This window comes from Sciurus vulgaris, assembly GCF_902686455.1.
Source record: "Sciurus vulgaris genome assembly, chromosome: 5".
Taxonomy (NCBI): domain Eukaryota; kingdom Metazoa; phylum Chordata; class Mammalia; order Rodentia; family Sciuridae; genus Sciurus; species Sciurus vulgaris.
The window spans coordinates 52,889,486-52,913,040 of NC_136465.1; the positions used below are offsets into that span (position 1 = coordinate 52,889,486).

At 39.1% G+C, this 23,555-nt stretch overlaps 1 protein-coding gene across 3 annotated transcripts in view; it reads left to right on the top strand.

Annotated features, from left to right (window-relative positions):
• ZMAT4 (zinc finger matrin-type 4) overlaps positions 1 to 23,555 on the top strand; it is a 451,010-nt gene that overhangs the window by 116,790 nt on the left and 310,665 nt on the right. For all 3 annotated transcript variants that reach the window (XM_079142182.1, XM_079142183.1, XM_079142184.1), the window contains exon 3: positions 1,049 to 1,138. In XM_079142182.1, the coding sequence (XP_078998308.1) occupies positions 1,049 to 1,138 (90 nt within the window). The remainder of the gene's footprint in view (positions 1 to 1,048; positions 1,139 to 23,555) is intronic.

The following is a 23,555-nucleotide window of genomic DNA, read 5'->3' on the forward strand; positions in this document are numbered from 1 at the left end:
ATTGATGTAGTCAATAGTAAGAAATGATTAGCATTATGCAAATTACAATTTTTCATATACACTGTCTCATTTGATTCTCACAGCAACTGTAAAAATATTATTATATTCATTTTGTACCTGGACAAAGCCTCTTTGGATTATAAACACTTTCAATCAATGACTAGTCCAGCATTACACAGCAAGAGAGTGGTAGAGCTGAAACTGGGATTCTGAACTTCCAGAATACTTTCTTATTGCTCTTTAACTCTGCCATCCTGCCTCAGAGAGAACTTGCAAGTGAGAACTGCAGCATTCTTCAAAATGATGAAAAGTGGGCTTTCAGTTAAGCAAAGGATAGAGGAAGGGTGAAACTGAGCAGGGATTAGTTTCTCTGTGATGACCTTAGACCAGTTAGCACAGCCAGAAATCCACAATCCCATGGATCCCTGAGAGGTGGGCTTTCATTTGTTCACTTACTTCTTCTCACTCCCAGGAAACTTGGGCTCCAATCAGTTCCTAGACATGCATACAATATCATTTATTTGTTCATAATACCAGGCTTCAGAGAGTTACTCTTGATAGCTGGTTAACAAGATGAGACTCTGGTTCCGAAGAACCAGAAGAAAGGACTTTTGGGGATGTGGGCCTTGCTGTGCCTCCCAGGCACTCACAGAGGCCACTGCCCAGATCCCTTAGGGCAGAATAACCAGAGTGAATGAGAAAATCCCTTTGCCTCTTTTCATCACAATTAATCCTTGTATTGTTTCTTCTGCTTACATGTTTTACTTTCCAAGAAAATTAAATACATTATTCACTTTAGGCTAAACAATCTCAATGCTTTTTACTCTTCTTCCTTAGTGTGTTTTTAGTTATCCTGAAATGCTATTTGTTTTATGACTTCAGGCGAGTCACTTAATCTATCTGAAACTGTATCCCGCATAACTCAGGAGGGCAGGCGGAAGTGTTCTCTACTGAAAGTACCTCTTTGCATTTGTGGTCACTGGCTATGTTTCAAAGGATTTAAAATTCCTTCTCTTTTACAATATCTCTTTCTGCTTTTACTTGCCAGAGTCGAAAACATGCAAGCAAAGTCAGACTGTATTATATGCTTCACCCCAGGGATGGTGGTTGTCCTGCCAAGAGGCTCCGATCAGAAAATGTGAGTATCTGGTACCACTTGATATCCTCAGATGATTTGTTCTGTTTGCTAAGAACTTTGCAGGTAATTGGAATTATAGTCATATCCAGTTTAGTAGCAAAGCTAAGTAGAAATATTTCTTATTAAATATTACAGAAAATAATGCACATAAGCCAGTCTTGTTTGTTTGTTTTTGCTTTCCTGCAAGAACTTACCAATTTTGGAGGACTTTTTGATGACATTGCACTAAGATCACATAGAGGGAAAATGTGTAGAGGTCCTGGGACAGAGCAAGGCTGGGTGATTGGAGACAGGGCATTGAAGTTCAAAGTGTTAGGAAAACAAGACCTAAGGGGCAAACCTGTCAGAAATATTCGATGCTTTGCTTTTTACATGTTTTGTTTCCCCTCTGCTATGTAGAACAGAATGTCAGTTTGTTAATTTATAATGAAGACTGTACATATCTTGCAAATAAAATACTCAGGCTTTGACAAATGACAATTAAAAAGTTGCTTTGAGGGTGTAAAGTCAGAGCAAAGGGTTTATTTCAGCGAGGCTAAGGCAAAGACTGATGAAATAAACATTCCTTCCTCCCAGGGGTTATTTTTCCTAATGAGTGGAATATTCATATGTACCAGCTGCAGAGGCCCTTCATGATAAACACTGTGGATTAAACACAGAAATTCCTTACTCTTTGAGTGTGGAGGAGGCTGCAGGCAAAGAACTGTTATCCCTTGCTATCAATTGCACTTGTGATCCTTTTTCATAGATGTGTGTCCTCTTTTCCCATTAAGAATTAATATAGGATTATTGAAGAAAGTTTACAAAACATGGACTTGAGGATTTCTGAGGGGAGAAAATAAAAAAGGGGAAGCAAGAGAATTGCATGTGACCAAAGGTCAGGAGAAGAACACCAGGGCTGGTGTTTTTAATGAATTCCAAGCACTCCTCTCAGCATCACAAAATGAGCTGTTCATACACAGACTCATCTGGAACACTGCTGAAGCTGCCTTTAGTTCAGGGTGAAATGGCATTTAGAGCTCATTGGAGGCAAAAGATGTCATGAAAACTCCTCAGCTGCTGAGTTAGGATTGACTCTCCCTCACTCGTATCTTGAGCACCTTGGGCAAATAATTGATCCTTGGAGCTTTTAGTTTTCTCAGTCAGGCTATAATAATCATACTTTCCTCAATGGGCTTTTGTGTCTTTTAAATTAAATCATAAATGGGAGGTGCACTGTGCAATGAAGAAACAGATAAATAAGACACAGACTTCCCTTAAAGAAATTCAGGATAGTGAAGGAGATTAATGTTGTATCAAAAAGTAGCTATGATCCCACAATGTAAGTGCTAATTAACAGTCAGCACAAAGAACCATGGTGACAAAAGGCAAATGAACAATCATGTCAAGAGGGTAGTGTGAGGGTGTATCTTGGTGGTATGTGCTTACCTACCATATGCTAGTTCTTGAGTTCAATCCCCAACACTGCAATATTGAAGAATTGATATTTGCTGCCATCCTTGAGTGTGACTGGGTTTTAGCAGCTGGAGGAGGGTGGCAGGGGTGAGGAGGAAAACCTCCTGATTTCTCTGATGTATTTCTACACACACACACACACACACACACACACACACACCAAACAACAACAACAAAAACTTGATAAGCCATAGGAGAGTTAGAATACACCAGCTTTCCTGTAATCTCAGAATCCTGTTTCTATGGTAGGATCATGTCTTGTGTTAGATGAAGATCTATCAGTGGGTAGAAAAATTTAGTTTTTTCTTCCTCAAAATTATCCAGCAATGGCACCTGGATTGTGTCATTCAATAACTGTTTAGTGTCTAATTGTAATGTTCAGCAAACTATGTGGTTCTGGGCTACTTGACAATCAGCTGTTTAGACAGGTTACTTTCTGACTACTCACATTCTAATCTGGAATGTTTTGCTTACATCTGAGCTCCCAAGGAGGGCTCCAAATATAAAGTAGACAAAGGACCTCAACCTGGTGTTTTGTAGACTTGAGGACACTATCTTTGTCTCTCTGGCTTGATCCGTGATTCACCTCTTGGGCTCCATTCCTGCCAGTAACCTGGGACTGTGTTTGTGGAGGGGGAGATGTTTAGATTTGGGAATAAAGAAGCTTTTGCAAGCACTCCTTACCAAAAAGCCCTTTGAAAACATTTTCCTTTGATGTATCCTGGGTTTTGAAAACTTTTATCTACCAATGATTTATTTATTAAATCATTTTCCTAACTTATTAATCATAGTGTAAAAGCAAATCAGTTGACAGAAGCAGTAAGATAATCTTACTTTTTGAAAGATATGGTTGATGTTTTGGTTACACTGTGTGTGTGCTTCACAGTTGAATATATCATTTCTATTATGCATTTTGATATATTGGGTACAGTGTAGGACCTGTTTCCAGTCCCTCTCTGAGACTGTGAGGGTACGTGTGTAATTATTTGAACCAACTTTGTTTTGTACAGACTCATACTGAAGTATTGACATGCTGACTATATAAATGGACTACAGCCAGACCATTTAAAAATAGAACTCTGATTCCCAAGTCCAAGAAAGCAGCCTGCTCTAAGTCAGACCACCATCTCTAGTAATAAACCAGGATGCCAAGCAATAACCCCTGTGACAATAGGTTAAAACAGACAGGATTTGAATAATGACAGAAACTTTAATTTTTGCCCCTGCTTGCAAATTAGGGCCAAGTGGAGAAAGTAAAGTATGCACCCCTGAACAATAACTCAGATACCTTATTTCTACTTACTCTTCCTGTAGCTTTCTCATGCTGACAGGCTCTGATCAGGCCATGCCTGAAGGCTTCCTCTTTTACTGCTATAAAGTTTTTCCACTCTTTGCCTTTGAGTCTCCTCCAAATGCATTTGCTGGCAGCTGACACCCTTGGTATAGGAAGCTCCAAAGAGATATCCTCTGCTTTTCTCTTTGGGTGGTCCTTGTTCAATCCCATTGGGCTACAAGATGGGACTAATAATAACATCTGAGATATAGGTTTATCATAAGACTCAACTGAAATGACTCATATTATTTAGTACTTTGCTTTCACAGCACTTTCCATGTGCATTTTATTGCTCCAGTCTTTTCACCAGCCCCATGTTCTCAAAAGGATGCAGTTTCTTCTGTTTGCTCCGCTATTTCTACCTATCCTCTTGCTTCCAGGGTCTGTGGCAGGTTTGCATCCCAGTATGATTTGAGAAAGCTTCCATATCTGCTCTGGATTCTCAACAAAGTGAGTGGTTTCTGAAAACAGAAAACTTGTTTCCGATTTTCCACAGGCTGACCACACCTGAGCCAACTCACCCATCATTCATAACCCTCTGGGAATACATGAGAACTCCAAATTTACTCAGAATGGAAAAGAAGTGCCTATTATTGTTCCCATGGTCTATTGGGCCTATTCCATTTCTACTTCAGATCCTTTGGCCATTTTGTTTTTTATTGTTGGTGTCATTTCCTTCTAAAAAATGAAAATCATTTCCAGCTCCTCTTTTAGCATTTCCAGTTTTTAAATGCTGCCTTCATTTAGAACCCTCATTTGGATCTTTTAGTTTTTTTTTTTTTTTTTTTTTCCTGAAATTTTAGAGCGAGACATTTTCCCCTTGAGGCCCCAGAGTAAAATTAAATGAGAAATAAATTGTTATAGTTGATTGCCTTAGAGAAATGTTCAGTAATCCCCTGAGCCGTAGAGCTGAAAGGACTTTAGAAATCATCTAGTCCCCTGCATCCCTCAGTTTTTCATCACTGGCCCCTTTTTATTATCTTCTTCTCTGTGGATCATAGAATTTTTGGGAAAAAAATCTGTTTGGGAAATAGCACTTTCTAGTAAAAAGGTGATTTAGTTTTATTCTTTTTATTTAAAATTCTGGTAAGACATAATTAACTGCCAATCAAAATTGCCAGTCACTATTAAATAAATGATGTTTCTACATGGAGTTAATATAATTTCCTCTAAAAGTGTAGAAACTTAACATTTGTTTAGCATGATTAGGTACATCACTCCTAATGTTTGATGCTTTTTTTTTTTTTTTTTTTTTTTTTTTTTAGATCTGAAACATCCAGCATAGTTTCAGGCTCCTAACTGTCTTAGATTCCAGGAATCAGTCTCATTTAGACTCTTATTATAAAAATAAAAATAAGGACCTAAGTAATACTATGACTTGCTCAAATTAGTCAGACTTGAGATTAAGATTCTGTTTCTGTAAGTCTTATTCCTGGATTTTCCCCACATACCTTGAAGTTCCATCTTATCTTTGGGCATTGATATGTTGCTAGGTTCGGAGCCAGGGAACACTGCTGTTCTGGGCAAAGTCAAAATAGTAACTGGTGCTCATTTGGCACTTCCCATGTGCATTATAAATGCTTTACATGCATTAGCACAGTTAATCCTCACAACTCCTGTAAAAGGTAGGAACTGACACTATCCCCACTATACAGAGAGGCAAGCTGAAACAGAGATCAAGTAGATTAAGTAGCTCTGGTCACACAACTTGTAAGTGGCAGACAAAGTTGGAAAGGTAAAACTAAACTTAAAGGAGAGACCAGTAGAGTAGAGGAAGGGGACCAGGGAGAGGGAGGAGGAAGGGAAAGGGAAGAACTGGGGTATGAAATTGACCAAATTATGGTATGAGCGTGTATGAATATGTAACAGTGAATTCCACTATTATGCATAATAATTATGCACAAATAAAAAATGAGAGAAAGAAAAAGGAAACAAAAGACCGTTTCCTCTGGGACTGCAACCAAACTCTACCATGTCATTCTATGAGACAGGTTGTAAAACATCTGCTAAGCACTGGGAGATGTGGAAACCCTCCCCAACAGAGGTTAGGGTCTGGGGGGAGTCAGCTGCATAAGTTGTGTACCTTAATTCAGAGTGGTTGATGCTGTCATAGGTATATGCCTGGGCAAAGGGGAGGAGTCTGCAACTGCCATTGGGGTGATGGGGTATGAAAAGGTTTCTTGAAGAGAGTGACTGAACTGACTCTTCTAGGAGGGCTATGTGTGTGAGCCAGGTGAAGAAGGAGGCTCTTCTGAATGTGGTCTCAGCATGAATCATGACTTTAGAGAACCAAAGTCAAAAGTATCTCTAGAATTGTTATGATGTGAATCTGAGGTATCCCCCAAATCTCATGTATGAGACAATGCCACAGTTTTCAGGGGTGAAGTGATTAGATAAAGAGAACTTCAGCCTAATCAGTGATCAACAGGTGGTAACTGTAGGCAGGTAGCTGTGGCTGGAGGAGGGAGGTCATGGGGGCTGTGCCTTTGGGATTTACATTTTGTCCATACTGAGCAGAGGCTTGCTTGCTGGTTGCCATGTCCTGAGCTACTTTCCTTTGCCATGCCTTTCTGCCATGATGTTCTTCCTCATCTTGGGCCCAGAGCCCAAGTCAGCTGACCATGGATGGAACCTCTGAAACTGAGCCAAAGTGAACTTTTCCTCTTTTACATTGTTCCTGTGGGGTCTTTCCTCACAGTGACAAAAAACCTGATTGAAACAAGACTATAAAGTGTTCATGGTCAGGTGTCTGGTGTTTAGGCATACTGCAACAAATTACTACAAGGTAGATGGCTTTACAGCAGACATTTATTCTCTCAGGCTTCTGGAGGCTACAAGTCTGAACCATGGTGGAGATTGGGCTATCCTCTGGAGGTGCAGTGTGAACCTGCTCCATTAGAATGGATCTATGACCCACTCTAATCCAGTAGAATCTCTTCTTAGCCAGTTACATTGTACAAACCCCATTTTCAAGTAAGATCCCAGGTCCTAGCTGGATGTGAATTTGGGGGATTGTTACTCATCAGTACAGTGACAGAAACAAACGTTGAGGTTGGAATGATGGACAAGGGTTCCCACTGACATGCTGCACAATTTGCTGCATTGCCTCTCAGTGGTTCATGGGCTCAAATAAAATCTTGTTTCTGAAGAAGCATGATATATTATAATGTGTATATAAATTGTTAACTTGGGCAATTTTTTTCTTTCTTTGTTGTTCAATTATTCATGATCTCTGGCACCTCCCACAATTAATCAATTAATCAGTCAGTTTCTATGGAGCTTCTATAGAAGTACAGGGGTTTATACTGCAAAGGACAGAAAATGTATGAAACATGGAGCTTATCAGGTAGCTGGAGAGAAACGACATATATAAAGCAATTTAAAAACAATTAAGGGCTAATTTGTATCATCCTGGTGTTAATGAAATAGGTGATCAGAGAAGTGATTGGTGGGAGCTGGAGTGTTTAACAATGGCTTTCCCAAAGTAGATGCTTGACAAAGTTCTGGAAGACAGGATGGGATTTGTATGAGTGTGGGACTCATAGGTGAGGTCACTGCTGTGCAAAGCCTCCAGGAAAGAATGGGGAAGACCTATGGGGAAGCGCCTGAGGCAGAGACTTTCAGAGTCCCTTTTACACTGACTTTTATTCTTTATTTAGAAGTCCCTTTGAAGAAATGCCAGTAAGTAGTTCTTTTATATTCAAAGTAAGGTATCAAATCCACAACCCAATTATAACATTAAAACTTGTTCAGTATTGGATCTGTTGTGGATAGCTACAGTTACATGCATTTGGTAAAGATACAGATTATTTTCATGGATACAATTAGGAAGTGTCATTTGAAATGTTTTTATAGTATCTCTTTAGTGCCTTTAATTATGACAAAATGTTCTCTTCCTTCTTTCTACTCCTTTCTTCCTTCTTTCATTCTTTTACTAATTTTTGAACAAACAACTACTTGGGAGGCCAATTAAAGGTTGATAATTTAGGTAATAATATAAATCCCCCCTCTTTTCAATGTGCAGGGGTTTGAGCCCAGGCCCTCATATATGCCACACCTGAGCTTTTACCGCTGAGGGCTTTACCCGCAGCCTCTAAATCTCCCATTTTTAGGAAACCACATGCATTATTGGACTCAGGATTTTAGTTGAATTCCAGATTGTCCTGCCCCCAGTGTCAGTGCTGAAACCTGTAGCAGCTCTGTGCAACTTACACATGGAGAGAGAGAGGGAGGAGAGAGAGAGAGTGAGGAGAGAGAGAGAGTGAGGAGAGAGAGAGAGTGAGGAGAGAGAGAGAGAGAGACAGAGACTGACTGTGTCCAGTACAGTGTTTGCTAGGAGCAAGGGCTATTTAGATTTACTTGATGGAATCTTGGCTTAACAAGCATTTCTCTTCCTCTTCCTTATTCTTCTTTCCTGATTTCTTCCAGCACAGATTTTGCACCACCTCCATTATGTGACCCAAGCCACTACTCAGCTCAACCACTCTGAGTAGGGTCTTGTGAAACTGGGTTGGAGCCTGGGGTGCTTTTGAGGAGTAGAGGCAACCGGGTTGACTGTGGGGCAATGAAAAAATGTCTGAGGGTGAATAGAAGCAAGTGCAATGTCGATTTATAGATATTTAAAAAGTATGTGTCAAATAACAAGATATCTGGTCTTGGGTAAGAATGCATTTTTAAAGAAAGTCTCTTGAAATTGACCTCTTGTTCCAGGAGTATCTCAGAGCAAAGCTTCAACTTTGTTCTATGGGAAAGAGGTACAGGGCTAGACAGAATACATGTGGGAATGGAGGAATAGGTGCTATGATGGAGCAAAACACTTCCTCAGTGATAAATTAACTATCATTATCATTGGTACATTATTGGGAGGGACTACTGGTGGCGTGAGGTGGAGGCTTCTGTATTCTAATGCTTGGCATAGATCTGGATGCTTGCTTCTGCCTATGGGCTTGACAGAGTTCATGGGCCTTGGGGAAAGGTAAGTAGGTGGACTACAGTTTGGTCAAGTCAAGTTAGTGTGCATTTTGTCCAGGTTGATTTTTAGTGACCACAAATAGTTAGCCTAATTATTTGTGAGACAAAGAATGGGAATTTGAGGGTCTGTGTCTAGCCTAGGCTTAGGTGAAGCCAGTCATTCATGATCCTTACTTTAGTCTTAAAGAGAAGGTTTGGTTTTTGCAGTGATCCCTTTCCTGGAACACAGAAGGATGGGGGATTTCTTAGTATCCTTGTTCCCCAGGAGTGTAGAGCTCAGATAAAGCTCAACATTGTCATATGGGTGGGACATGACCAAGGGTGTTGACCTTGCTTGGACAGTTATAATAAAGATAGAACAGCCCAGGTGGCTTCAAGACAAAAATTTATTTCTCTTGGTTCTGAGGCATCTAAAATGAAGGTGCCAATTTGATTCTTTTTTTTTTTTTTTTAGTTTACTGATGGACCCCTTCTTTCTTGTATCCTACACGGCAGGGTGATATGGGTTGTAGGAGGAGATGATGTCATCTCTCTTGTATTTTCTCTAATAAGGACCCCAATCCCAGTCATGAGGGTTCTACCTTCAAGATGAAATTACCTCCCAAAGATTCTGGCTCCAAATACCATCACATCAGAGATTAGGGGCTCAATATATAAACTTTGGAGGGATACAAACATTCAGTTCGTAACAACCACAGACTCCAAGCTGGCTTTTATCAGATACCATTCCAAAAGGCTAGTTTAATATAATTGTAAAGACTACAATACTGTTCTAGAAAGTTTTTCTTTTCTTTTTTTTTTTTTTTTAACTCTTTAGTAGGCTACTAGAAGGCATTGCTGACTCTCTTCATTTAGTCCATTGAATATGTAATATTTTTCTAGTGTTTTATCTTGAACCAATACATAGCCAGTTCACTTTGTAACCCTAAGAGTCTGTTTTCTTTATAGAATCATATTAGGGACTAACTACATTAAAAGTTTACCATGCAACCCTATAAGTGCCAGATCTTATTTATTTTCAAGACATATTTGTTTTTTCTTTCTTCTGAAGGTCTCCAGGTATTCAGCCTTTCTTCTTCTCACTATTTAGAATTTTTCTATCAGTGTACATTTTTTCATTGTCCATACAAATGAAAAATAAGACCCCAGACACAATTTTCAATGAGTCATTGTTATGTATTGAGAATCTACATTCAGAGAAGAAAGAATGGAAGGTTCTAGCTAAAAACCTGGTCATGACCACATCACTGTAGGTCGATGTGTAGGGATTTTTGTTTTACTTATTTTTGAAAGAGATATTGATGATATACTTTTGAAAAGAGTCATGGTAACTAATGAAAAAACATCATATAATGTCATTTTCTTGAGATGATTTATGCCTTTATTACTGACATGGAGTACTTTCTTTCTATGGAGAGATTGATTTCATGAGCATAAGAGAAAGGAGATGTAAAAAAATTGGCTTCCCTACTAGTCCCTCAGACACTCAAAGGTTAAAAAAAATTATCCTCCTAGAGATACTTTATGTGTAGATCAGTTAATAGGTTCATTTCTATATTTTACTTATATTGTAAATATACACGTTGTTTTGCTTTTCCTTTTTTTCACCTAATGATATATATTGTGGAGACCATTCTAATACTAAGTAAAGTGTGTGTGTGTGTGTGTGTGTGTGTGTGTGTATGTGTGTGAGTGTGCATATGTGTATGCAGGAACACAATGGATCCTCTTTATTCACTGATCATATAATTGCAAATTTGCCCATTTACTAAAAGTTGTTTGTAACTCCCCGCCAATACTTGAATATGTGTATGGTCATTCACAGACATGTGCCTCTAGAGCAGTGAAGAATTCAAGTCATCCAACGTGCATATTCCCAGACCAAGTCAAACAAGGTGATGCTCAGCCTTCTTGTATCAGCCATACTGTAACATGTGTCCTCCTTGAAGTCTATTCAGTGCCATGTTTTTCACATTTCTGTGCTTTTTGATGATTTTTCTATTTAAAATGATTCCCAAGAACAGGGCTGAAATGCTACCCCATATCCCTAAGAACTGGACGGCTATGATGTATATTAGAGAGAAAATACCTGTGTTAAATAAGCATGAGGTATATAGTTCCATTGGCTATTAGTTCAATGCTAAAGAATCAACAATACATATTAAATAATGTGTCTTTAAGCAAAAACATGCATAAAACAGGTTACATAGTAACTGGTGATGTAGATATGATCAGAGACTTGCAGGAAACTAATATTGTGTTTCTCCTGGAACAAGGATTTGATATTTGTTAATTCAGTGTTCACACTGATTTTCATAGTACATAACTACCACAACATCTTCTGTCCAGTATCTTTATACATTTACATATATATATTTGTATATGTACAGTTTGCATAATATTCCATTATATGTATATCCCATAATTTATATAGTCTGTTCCTGATAGATATTTGGGTTTTTGTTATCACTTGCTAATAAAAAGAAGGCCATGATGAATAAATATGCATGCTCTTTATCCAAGGTATGCATGAAAATAAATATAATAAATAGTAAATAAATAGATGTATTCAACACTTTCATATACATATCTGTAAATATATATTTATATACTCTATCCTCTAGGTTGGGTCTCCTAGAAGTATAGTTGCTGGGTCAAAACATATGTGTCTTTGCAATTTTAATAGCTATTACTCAACTGTCTTCATAGAGACTGTACTCATATACCTGCCTGGCACTGCCAGTACCTAACATCTCTTGGAACACTTGTCCATGAGCCAGGCAGCATAATATACCAGGACTCTGGATTATTCTTTATATTTTCTAAGACAGACTCACAGAACCTTATTTCTGAGAGGTTGTGCTGTATGCCAGGGACATAAGAGTAACTTTAAGTATATAGATATTTTCTGGTTCTTCTCAAAGAACCCCTACATAGAGAAAAGTGAAGTGGTACTGTGCAAAGTTCCCAATAAGAGAAGCAGTGGTAAAGGATGCATGCATATGGGTCCTTCTCTTTGGGTCTCTTTAGTGCAATATAGAGCTTCTACAATCTGGTTAGGGACACAGGCCTGCTGTTCCCATCTAGAAGAACTGAAGAACAATTGGAAAATCAATAGAATGAATTAGCATTCATTCGTATATCCTACAGTCTTTAGTCAGGAGTCAGAAATTAACCACTGGCCAAATTCAGCTACTTCCTGTTTTTGCAAAGTCCACAAGCTAAGAATGGTTTTTATGCTTCAAATGTTTGAAAAAAAAAAATTCTAAAAGGAGGATAACTTATATTGTGACACATACAAATTACATGAATTTCAAATTTAATGTCCATAAATAAAGTGTTATTGGAACACTGCCACACTCATTCCTTTAAGTTATATCTATAGCTGCTTTCTTGCCACAGAGGCACAGTTGTGACAGAGACCTTATGTCCCAAAAGCCTGAAATATTTACTCTTTGGCCTTTTACAGAAACTGATTGCTCATGTCTATCTGAAGTGGATCAATCATAAGGAGGAAAATGGGGTTGCCATTTCTCTAGGTATGGGTCTTCTCACTCCCAGGGCATGACAGACTTCAAAATGCCTTTGTCAGCTTTCCATTGCAGAGTGGTAATTTTTTATTGGCCAAGAAGTTGAAGATGGCCCAATGGAAAGCATCATTTCAACCCCTGATCTAGTATCTGCATGTTGCTACTTTGCTTTGCTTCTGTCAGTATAGATAGTTTGAAATTTAAGATCAGGTTATGTTAAGAACTTTGAAGCTTGAAATGCTATAGAACCAATAAGCATAATTTGTGTCTTACATCAGGGACATACCAAAGCTAATTTATGGCAATCAATTTCTGTAATCAATTTCCAAGAAGTCCTATTTGAATATTCTTTCTTTTCATTAAAAGTCACCTTTCCCAACTATGCCTGAAAACAGAATGAAAAACTTTTGTCATATGTATACAAATTTATAGAGAATATGGTCATGCGTAATTGACATTTTGATCAATGGTGCACTGCATATACAATGGCAGTCCCATAAATTATAACACTTAGTGATACGCCATTTTAGTTTGTGCTACGATGTTTGCACAGAGACCAAACAGTATCCCTGGTTTAAGTGATGCATGAATTTAAATGGGAAAAAAATACATATAGCAGCACTTTTCACTAATGCAAGAGTTCAGTCTCTGCTTCAGCTAAACACGATTTTCTAGGTCTGAGACTAATTCTCTAGCTTGGAACTCTGGTTTGAAACTCCTTTATACTGACATGTATAATGGGGTTATGATTTCTGCCTAGAATCTGACACAGAGGAGAGGAAAGAAGGATTCCCTGAAAAGACAGCTGTGTAAGTTATTTTTTTAACCAGTAGAGATAGTTCAATGGGTCTTTGATATCTAGAAAGCCTTGTGCCTGAACAGGATCCCTTCCCCCCATATTCTGTAACTGTATTATTATTTTCTTGATACATCATTCTGTACATTTTCTTTTAGCATGCTACTTATTAAGTCTTCTTTATATGTCAGGCCCTATAGAAAATACCTGGTAAATATTTCATTTGAAGTTCACAAATATTGTATGAGTAAAATCTTTATTGCCTTTGTTTAAAAAGTTATGAAAACTCGAGCTTAAATCAAGAATTTTGTTCAAAGTTACATACTCTGTAAGCAATACTACCTAGATTCAAACTCCATAGTTTAGTTATAGAACTTGACATCACTATCCACTATGTATTCTTCACACATCTAGTCTTTCATTTAAGAGATATTAATCAATGATATACCAAGAGCTAGGTGCTATGTTAATTTCTGAGAAGTTAATGGTGGATGAAATAGATATAGTTACAAGTTTATAGTATTTACAAGGATAATGAGGGAAGTAGACATTAATTTAAAAAAAATCATACAAATATATCAATGTAGGAAAGTAATGGAGAACCTTAGAATGGGAAATCCACAAAGTCTTTGGAATCTGGGAAGACTTTCCTGAACAGGTGATATTTAAACTGAATTTGGAAGATAATTAGGTCATAAATAAGTTAAGAGGTGGGGAGGGGGTAGGAGGTGGAGAATTTCAGGCAGAGGGAGCAGTCTATGCCAATCCCTGCAGTCAGAGAAAGCATGCTATACTTAACAGAGGAAAAAGAAAGCCACCATGGCTTGTGTTTGAGGTAGCAGTAGACAGTGATACAAGAACAGATTGATGGAAAGGAGAGTCAGGTGAGCTGTCAAGTGTCGGGCTCACGATAGTCCATTGAGACAGTGTGTCCTTGGAGGAGAGTAATGGCAGCAGTGAAAAATGAGAAAGAAAGGTTATAATTAGGTAGGTAAAACTTGATGAATTGGATAATACATGTGAAAGAGAAGGACATTTCTCAAAGACTTTCAGGTTCAGAACTTGTGCAACTGGAAGGATGCTGCCTGGTCCTTTAGTCACAGTAACTTTGATCTTCAAGGTCATGACTGCAGACAGCAGAAAGACCTGAAAAGCAAGGAGGAGGCAAGGAAAACCCTTTCTCTAGGTTGTTCCAGGCTGATCCAGGTCCAATGGGACTAAACTTTCATAAAGCTGCTGTGTGTCTCCAGCCCAGTGGGTAGACGAGACTGAGAGAAGGGACTAAGTAAACTTTTGTCCTCAGAGCTTTTATCAGTTGAAGCTTTCTACTCTCTGATGGAGGGGTAATCAACGCAGAGCAAACCCTGCAGGGGTAGAGGAGTCCCACAGAGGCACACTGCAGAGGCACATGCTGGAGGTGTTTTTGTACCCAAAGCTGGGTGTGCGAGCTGAGAGAGTTTCAGCCAGGCACGTGACGGGGCACGGAGGAGGATAGTACCTACAATCTGAAATCACAAATAAGAGCAAAAGGAAGTTGCCTGGAGGTTTCCTGAAAGGGATGTAGAAGTCAGCAGTGGTTTGCTAGGTGCTTCCAGTAGAGGGCTGGGATTATGTAGACAGTTGGCACAACTCACGTGTGGTATTGGAATCTCAGTCCCAGTGAAGTTCCATTCTGTCCTTTTGTTTAAAAGGCAGTGATGGGCCTTACCTTATTCATCCTTATGTCCTTGAATTTTATACAGAGGGGGGTCCCTGTATGATTGCATATTGCCATAAGACATTGTCCTATTTTTTGAAAAAATTATCATTCAAAAAGTAATTTTAGGTAAAACTATCCTTTGTACAGAAAGTCTTACAGAGTAATAGCTTCTAATCAGGTTTCAGTTATGCACCTATCCTTTGTTAAAAATAGTATTTTGTGAAATTGTGTTTGTTCAGGAAAACCTGAGGGTTAGGGACACTGTTTCCATAAGAACTTCAACATAATCTTAGTGCCATGCAGATTACACCTAAGTGGGGAAGCTGGAGGAAAGGGAGGGGCAAAAGCTTGAAGCATTGCTCTTGGGAGCACAAGCTGTCCCTCCAGCGGTTGCTTCTGACCTGGGACCTCTGTGCTCCGGCCCCATTTGCCCTTTCTATAACTGATTCTCTCTTGCAGTCAGTGCTTCCCTCTCCTGCTTGCCCCCAGCTTGACTCTCTTCACCACAAATCAGTGCAGAGGTTGATCTGCAGCTCACAGAATACATCTCCTTCCCAAATCTGCACCAAGTTTCAGTCATGAGTTCCAGAAGCACTTCTCTGGAAAAAGTTACAACCCATGTTGGGGTAAAGAGATGGATCTACCTATAGAGTAAAGGTCACATACCTTAGCATGTGTCTTTGCCTTTGTATGTGAAAAGCACCCTTGAATAGTGAATCAAAATATTTTTTAATTTTTATTTATTTATTTATTTGGGGCAGAATTCTGGTGACAGTAGACTGGAAAATTGCTATTGTTGTCATGCAGCAATTGCTCTCTACTGCTATTCTGAAATGTTAGTTTTATATCCTGGCTTTTCTTTTGGGAGGGGTGGGCTGAGGCGTGCAGGGATCTCCAGACCCAGTTCCATGACTCACTTGTGTAAGGCAGCAAGCTGGGTTCTTCAGCTTTCTCCTCCTCTCTGCTCTGCTTCCTTTTTTTTTTTTTCTTTTTAGGTGTCTAAATCTTAAACCTGTCTTTCCTATCTCAATTTTCCCCCTGATAGATAGATTTCTTTGGTTAGTATGCTAGAATCCCACAAAATGTTAAGTTTATTTTTCTCTTAAATCTCAAGTCTTTTCCAAAAACTGTTTATCATTTACTTCTAAACACATTTCTTTCCTTCTGTGTCTGAGTTCATTTATCTTTATCTTTTGCCCAGCTACAGGGAGGGATCTGAGGGGATTTTACCTGTTTGCGTTTCTTTGTCCTACATAGCACAGTGAGTCGTTCCTTTCATAAAGCTGTGTCATAAATCATGCTTGCTGTCTTCCCATTAGGTGACCCCATGTGACTATTCTGTTTCTCCTTAGTAACCTCTGGGCATTCCTCATGCTCAGAATATTATTCCTGTAGAATGAAGAAGTCTATTTCCTTCACTACATTCTGTCTTGTGACTGGCTTTGTTCAGGTTAAAGCATTATATATACCTGTGTGTGTGTGTGTGTGTGTGTGTGTTTATAACATATATATATATATGTATAAACATACACATATGTATATATGTATATTGTACATATATTACACACACACACACACACACACACACACACACACACCTTTGTTTTCCTTAGACTCAGTCAAGGGTGTGTAGAATACAAGATATATTTATAACTTCATGTGACCTGGATTTGGTGCAGGTAATGCCAAGACAATGATGAATGTCTCCTGATAAACATCCGAAAACTTTACAGAAAATACATTTTAAAAATAGGAGTCTTGTATTGAGTTCTACTAATTTGCTGTTAAACATCTTTTTGGACTTGGATCCAGTAAACCTTTCTTGTGCACCCACCCTATATCACAGACTGCACTGGGTGTTCTGCATATGTCATCTTACATAATTTTTAGAAAATTGCATCATGTGACCATTCCTATGCTGGTTTCATACATAAGATAAAGAAGGTTCAAAGGCCAGAGGAAGCAGAGATAAGATCAAAACTGAAGTTATCTAATTCTAGTACCTTTTTCAACTTGCCACCTCCTGTGACCACCTTTAATGTGTTGTTTCTTTATTTTGAAGAACAAAGTCATCCACTCACACCTGGCTCAGTCATTTCACATTTGATGACACGAGAAGTTCCAGGGTGCTGTCGAATATTTTTCAGGGGAGTGGCTTATGAATTTTTCCCATTATAAGTCTGTGGTGTGCTAGAGCAGTTGGCAGAGTATCATCCTAATCACATTCTTCTTTTCCCCAGGTCCTTGCTGGGGGGCAGGGTGGGAGGTTGATGGTCTCACACACCTGTTTAAAATCTGGTGGATACTGTAATGCCATCCAGCTCAGTGTTGTGTAAGGGAAAGGTCATTAGTCCTGGGGTGTGATCTGGCTTCTAACTTCTGTAGCTGAGTGGCCTCTGTCAAGTTCCTCAATATTTCTTAGGCTTAGTTTCCTCATCTGAAAATTATGAAGAATAGATATGCTAATGAAAACATCAAGTAGGGAATAAAGGTCTGGTGAGACAGACGTGCTCAGCAGTTGCTACTTTCCCTCCTCTCTAATAGACTGGATGATGGGGAATCCCTTTCCTATCCTATTCTTGATAGGGAGAACAACAACCACAACAACAAAAGACTGATTTGAATGAGCTAGTGGGGCAATTCAGTGGTCTGGATTCCAGGACTAAATGCTGTTCAGATATACATTTTTTTTTTTTAAAGTCATAAGTAATTGCCAAGGAACTGGAGAAACTGAGTGAAAATGTTACTGTGTTCAGTACCATTCTTGTTTTAAAGAACTTCAGCTAATACAAAGAGTGAAAAATATGGTGTTGGCATTTACACATCAGAGCTTTGCTTGGAGGAACACGTACATCTTGTCATTACTTGGCTGTTATCCAGCCCCAATATTTAAGTCTAGCCAGAAGAGAGCTAAGATATTTAGAATAGCTCTGGATGAGCGTGCACAACCCTCAGCCATGTGTGCAAGCATTTGGTTGTATTCCCCTTCCTTCTGCTCACGGGTAGCATTATTCAGTCCTGGCACGGTGACTTTAATAGATATTAAAAATGCAACTGTTTAAGCGTGTCATTCTTGAAACCCCATTGCAGCTCTCTCTGGAAGCATATGTGAATGAACATGGTATAGGACCATTACCTGCTCTCAACAGGAACCATTCCTTTTGATCTGTGACACTGTATAGCAAAATGCTCTTGTAATCATGTATAATTCCTCTATTAGCTTTGTCTTGATGCCAAGCATAGTTAAAGGAAAAATTGCATGGAAAAGGAGATTATTTTTATTGTGAGTTCATGATGGAAAAACACATTTCCTTTCAAGTTATTAACTTGGTTTTACAACTGACCTTTAAAGGAATGTCTATAACTTCAGCTACTCAAGAGCTCAGCAAATATTATCTTCCATATCATTTAAATAGTCATTATAGCTTTGGCTATAAGCATAGCATATGTATCATAAGACACAATGTTGGTTTTTAAAATTTTTTTGATGCTTTATTGTAAAGAAAAAATCTTGTTTTGTTGGTGCGTTGAGTGATAGTTGACCTTTTCTTATTAAATTTTCTCTTCACATTTCAGCTGTATGTAATCCTAGAAGGTCACTGGCTGGCATTAGCAATCCCAGAAATGAATGGTCATGATGTCATATCCTAGAACCAACAAATTAGTTTGTCTGATCTCTCATTATATATTCTGTCCATTGTGGTAATGGACAATGGAAAAATTCAAGATTGAATTATGGGCTGAAATGTCTCGAACACCAAGAAATGAGGATCTGTAGTGTGTCTCTCCTTGCACTCTCTTGTGATACAGACATTGTATGTTTATGGTTTTTCAAGGGAAAAGTACATTTAAATCATAATCAAAGAATATCTGGATGTGGAGGAGATTTTAAGTCTTCTTAATGGAGTTTTGTCAATGACAAATAAAACAGAAACCCATAGACCAGTCTTCATTTCATTTGGACTTTCAAAAAGGCTGAGAAATCTTGGATGAATCACTTAACTTTCCTGGATTGATTCTTCATATAGTCTAAATGATCACTTATTCCATTCCAATTATAATAACATGTGATTTAAATAGTCTCTGGAAACCAATACTGTGATTCACAAAAGGAATTGGTAGATTGCTTATAATTTCAAGTGTTTCTTTTCTTCGTAATTTAATAATTATTCATCCATATAAGCTGTTAACAAGAGTTTAGTGGCTATTTGTAGAAAAAGAGGAAAAGGTGAGAAAAACCAGACAGAGCATCGTCGACTCCACTAAGTGCTGTGGGTGAGTAGGCATGGCACCTGGGAAGAGGAGTCTTGTCTGGGAACTGAGGGAAGTTTTCTCTAAGAGTGGTTCCTGCTGGAATTTGAAGGATGCATTGGCATTAACAGGGCAAAGAAGTCAGGGAAGAACATTATTCCAGGCAGAGGCAACAGCATGTGGAAGTTCTGGGAGGGATAGAAAGGCAGGGATGATTAGGGCAGAACAAAGCCAGGTGTAGTGGTAGAAAAGACTACGAAGAGCCATAAGTAGGGGACAGAGAATGTGAGGTTTCTGGAGGAAAGGTGATAATATAACTTAATATCCAAACCTGGACATCTCTGAAAGTGAAAGGACATTAATGATAATGAATTGGAAGAACCTGGAATAACCTGATATATTATGATTTAGGACCCTATTTAAAAGCTATTTTAAGAGCTTTTGTCTTAAACTTAAGTGCAATGAGAAGACATGGAAAAATTTTAAGCCAGTGGACTGAAATGAACAAATTTGGTCTTTTAGAAGTGCTCTGTTGCAGGGTAAAGACAAGACTGGGAAAGGTCCTTGGAAGGGAGTGAGCAATCCTATTCAGTCTATTCTAGAAGTCTAGGGCAGACATGAATGGAGTGTCAACTAGGGTGGAAGAGGTGGTATTAAGAGGAGGGAACAGATGGAGGGAATTTGAAGTTGACATCTCTAGTGATGGAGAATTGATTACACAGAAGGCCTTTATCTGTTTCTATTTTCTTAAATCCTTGCCCTTTAATATTATTCTCCAAACTGACTCAGGGATGGATTATGTGGTTTGCTTTGTCCAGTGGAATAGTGACCTATGTACCACAAAGCAGGGATATGAAGAACATGTGTATTACTCTTCGATTCTTCTTGCTTTTGGATGAGAGAACATGTGGAAAGTGGCCTGGGATTCCAGGTAGAATCCACTGTAAACCTCAGAACCACCATTGCCAGTCAACCAGATAGCTGACTGTAAACCCAGAGAGCAGCAGAACCTGGTTTAGACCAGGAGAGCCACTCAGCAGAGCCTTGCCCACATGTCTACCTGTTGTTTTAAAATCCTGAAGTGTTGGTTGGTTTGTTATATGGAGGTAGATGCAGCAGCTATTTGTTGGAAGCAAGTTGGAGAAGAGGACCCGGGTTGGTCTAAACTATTGAGTGTAGACACGCTGACTTTGAGGAGTGATAAGGACATTTAAAAAACGAAAAAGGTAATATCCAAAAGGAGTGGACATTTCTGTCTGGGGCTGGGACTCAGGGAAGTGATTTGGGTGGAAGATGTAAACTTGTATGTTAGCTGTGTGGTTGAGAACCTCTAGGAAGAGAATGAGGAAAGTAGAAAAAAGAATCAAGATACTCAAGGCTGCACAGGAGACGTGGAGGAAACAGGCAGAAAGTAGAAGAATGGTAGGGCTGTGCTGTATAGGAGAGCTGAGGGAAGCTTAGCTGATTCCTAATTAATGATGGAGGATAAAATCAGCTATCAAACACAATTTTTGTGCATTTTACTATTATAAGTTCAATAAAATATACACCGAATGGCCCATTTGTGTTTATCCGAAAGGGGAGTTGAGTGACAAGCTGTATAAAATACCAAATGTCCCTTATTTTCTTAACTTCTGGCATTGGTTTTAATGACCACAGAGACTGGCATTGAATAAACAGATCCTTTGACTGGAAATGAGCACGATCCTATGGGGAGGGATATGCTGTTGGTCGTCCTTCTTCTGCATCACCATTCCCTCTCAGAGCCACTGTGCTTGTCTCTCAGACCCTCCCTTCACCTCACTTCTAGAATCTTGGCTGGGGAATGAACCTTCCTAGCTCATTTATAATAAGAAGAAAATGACTGATAAACCTCTCCTGTTTTCATTAGTGTACTGAGAATTACCAAAAAATTGCTCTTTGTTCTGGGAAAAGACTGTTCTATGCATGTGGGAATAATGTTTTCAACATGTCTCTTATTTGGATTATCTCCTTGCAGGTTCACCCACACCCAGCCTAGCATAGAGGGAACAGAACCCCTTATTCACAGAATCATAGACTTTTGGATATTTTCAGTCTAAAAAATTCACATCTCACTGAACTTATTTTTTGTTTCACCCCCAAACCTGCTTTCTCTTCTATGCTTTCGGTAATGGTTTGATTAATACACCAAAATTATTCCACTATCCAGGCTAAAAACAATGAGCCTGCCACATCTACATCCTGCATTTCCCCATCTGACACTGTTCACCTCCTCTCAGTTCCTTCCTGCTGTTTCAGAATGAGATCAAGCCTTTATCAACTCCCACTTGTTGTGATGCCTCTGCCTTTTGACCCTTGTTCTATGTCTGTTTTTTCTTCCATCCAGCCTAGAAATCTTGCTGTCAGAATTGCTTTTCTTGTGTAAAAATCTGGTCTTGTTCATATCTCTATTAGACACTGCTAGAGTTTACATCTTGACTTCTGAAGGCCTATGTTAAAGCCTTGATCCCTTGTTGGACTTTATTGGTAAGTGGGGGACCTGTAGGAAGTGGGGACTTATGGGAGATTCTTAGGTCCTTGGGACATGCCCTCCAAAAGGGATTATGGGAGCTCAGATCATGCTCTGTTCTTCTTTGCTTCCCAGCTGACAAGGGATGTTTTCTCTGCCTTGCACTCTCTGCCAATGTCATTTGGCAACAATGTAAGAGGTCCAAAGCAAGGAATCCACCAAATCTTAGACTGGAATCTCCAAAATTATGAATCAAAATAAACCTTTTTTCTTTTTAAAATTAATTAGCTTAGATATTTTGCTTTAGTAACTCAAAGCTGACTAACATATGTGCATTTGATCATATATTTTATCATAAAACTTAACTGTCTTTAAGGAATAGACATGTTCTCTAAGGGCGGACATTCTGGGTTTTGCCTCATTACTTTTGTTTGAAATTAGATGGAAATTGCAAGTTAATAAGGGTGCAGCCCTGCTGAAGAATTTTACCCTCCCTTCATTCTCAGTCAAATGTAGTATCTGTAGTTTTATGTGTCTGTGTGAAGATGCAGACATAAATCCAGGGAGGGTGTTGCTGAGTCATTCAGTGGGGAGGAATGATTGTGAGTAACAGCTGAGTAGTACCAGGTTACTCTACCAAGGATGTGGGTAGAGGGATCATCCTGGTGTGTTCTTTTAATTAGGAGAAAAGTGGTGGGCCCTGGGACATCTTATTATATTTATCTTTCCTTATTTGGAACACTGAAGACCAGGGTGTTCCTAATATTTATATGGAAATGTAAAGGTGGAGTGAACTTGATGTCCAAAGCAGCTGGGAACCTACAGTTGGGTCATGCTCCTTGGCCAGTCCTCCATCTCCCCACCCTACTTCCACTCCAACTTTGGACAGGGTGATTCTATTCCTGCTGGTTAGGGTCAGACTCCTTGGATCAATCTTATTTAAGAACCCAAGATGGTGGTTTCAATCTGTGAAACAGGCCCTTATGCTTCTCAGAAGAAAAAACATTTTAATTTGTAGTGTTAGAAAGTCTTAGGTCCCACAAAGGGAATTTTCTCCAAAAACTCCCCTACCAGAGCTTGGTTATCACATCCCTGCCTATCTTGTTGGACTCAGTTTCAGGAATTCACCCAGCTGAACCCCAATCATTCTAGATGAGATACTTCTCATTACTGGAAGCATGTGCCACCAACCTTCTTTTTTTCTTCTTCCTTCCTTCCTTTCTTCCTTCCTTCCTTTTAGTTGTTCACCCTTCTGGAAATGAATTTCCATTCTCCCCTTCTTTGTTCAGAGAACTCCATTCCTCATTCATGGATCATCTCAAATAATACCTGCACCACAAAGACTACCATAAGCCGTGACCTTCCAGAGAGAATTTATTACTCTGTCTCTGTGCCCCTCTCAAGATTCTCTTCTGTGGCCTACACATCTGTGTTTCCTGATGATGGAGGGATCTCTTGCTCCATAATGTGACCAAGAGGTAGGAATTATATTAGCAAGCATGGTCCTTCTACAGCACTCACTCTTTAAGTCCTTATATAGTAGGTACTCAGTACCATGGGATGAAAGAATAAATGAAAGACAGAATGACCCTGGGGCTTTAGCTAGATCTGCCAGCATGGAACATCACTTGTAGAGCTGACCTTGTGGCCTTTTGGAAATGCTCAGTACACAACCTTATTTGGGACAATCTTAACTCAGCTATCTGGGGCCTCTCCTGACATTTGGAACCATTAGGCAGTGATCAGGAAAGAAGCTCCCTGTTCAGCTGACATCCCAGGTTATGCTTTCAGGTATGACTTGAAACAACCCAATTAAATACATGTTCTAAAGCGCTGAGTTCTTGTTGGGCAAAGAAAAAGCTCACTTACTCAAAAGCTTCTTTCAAAGAAG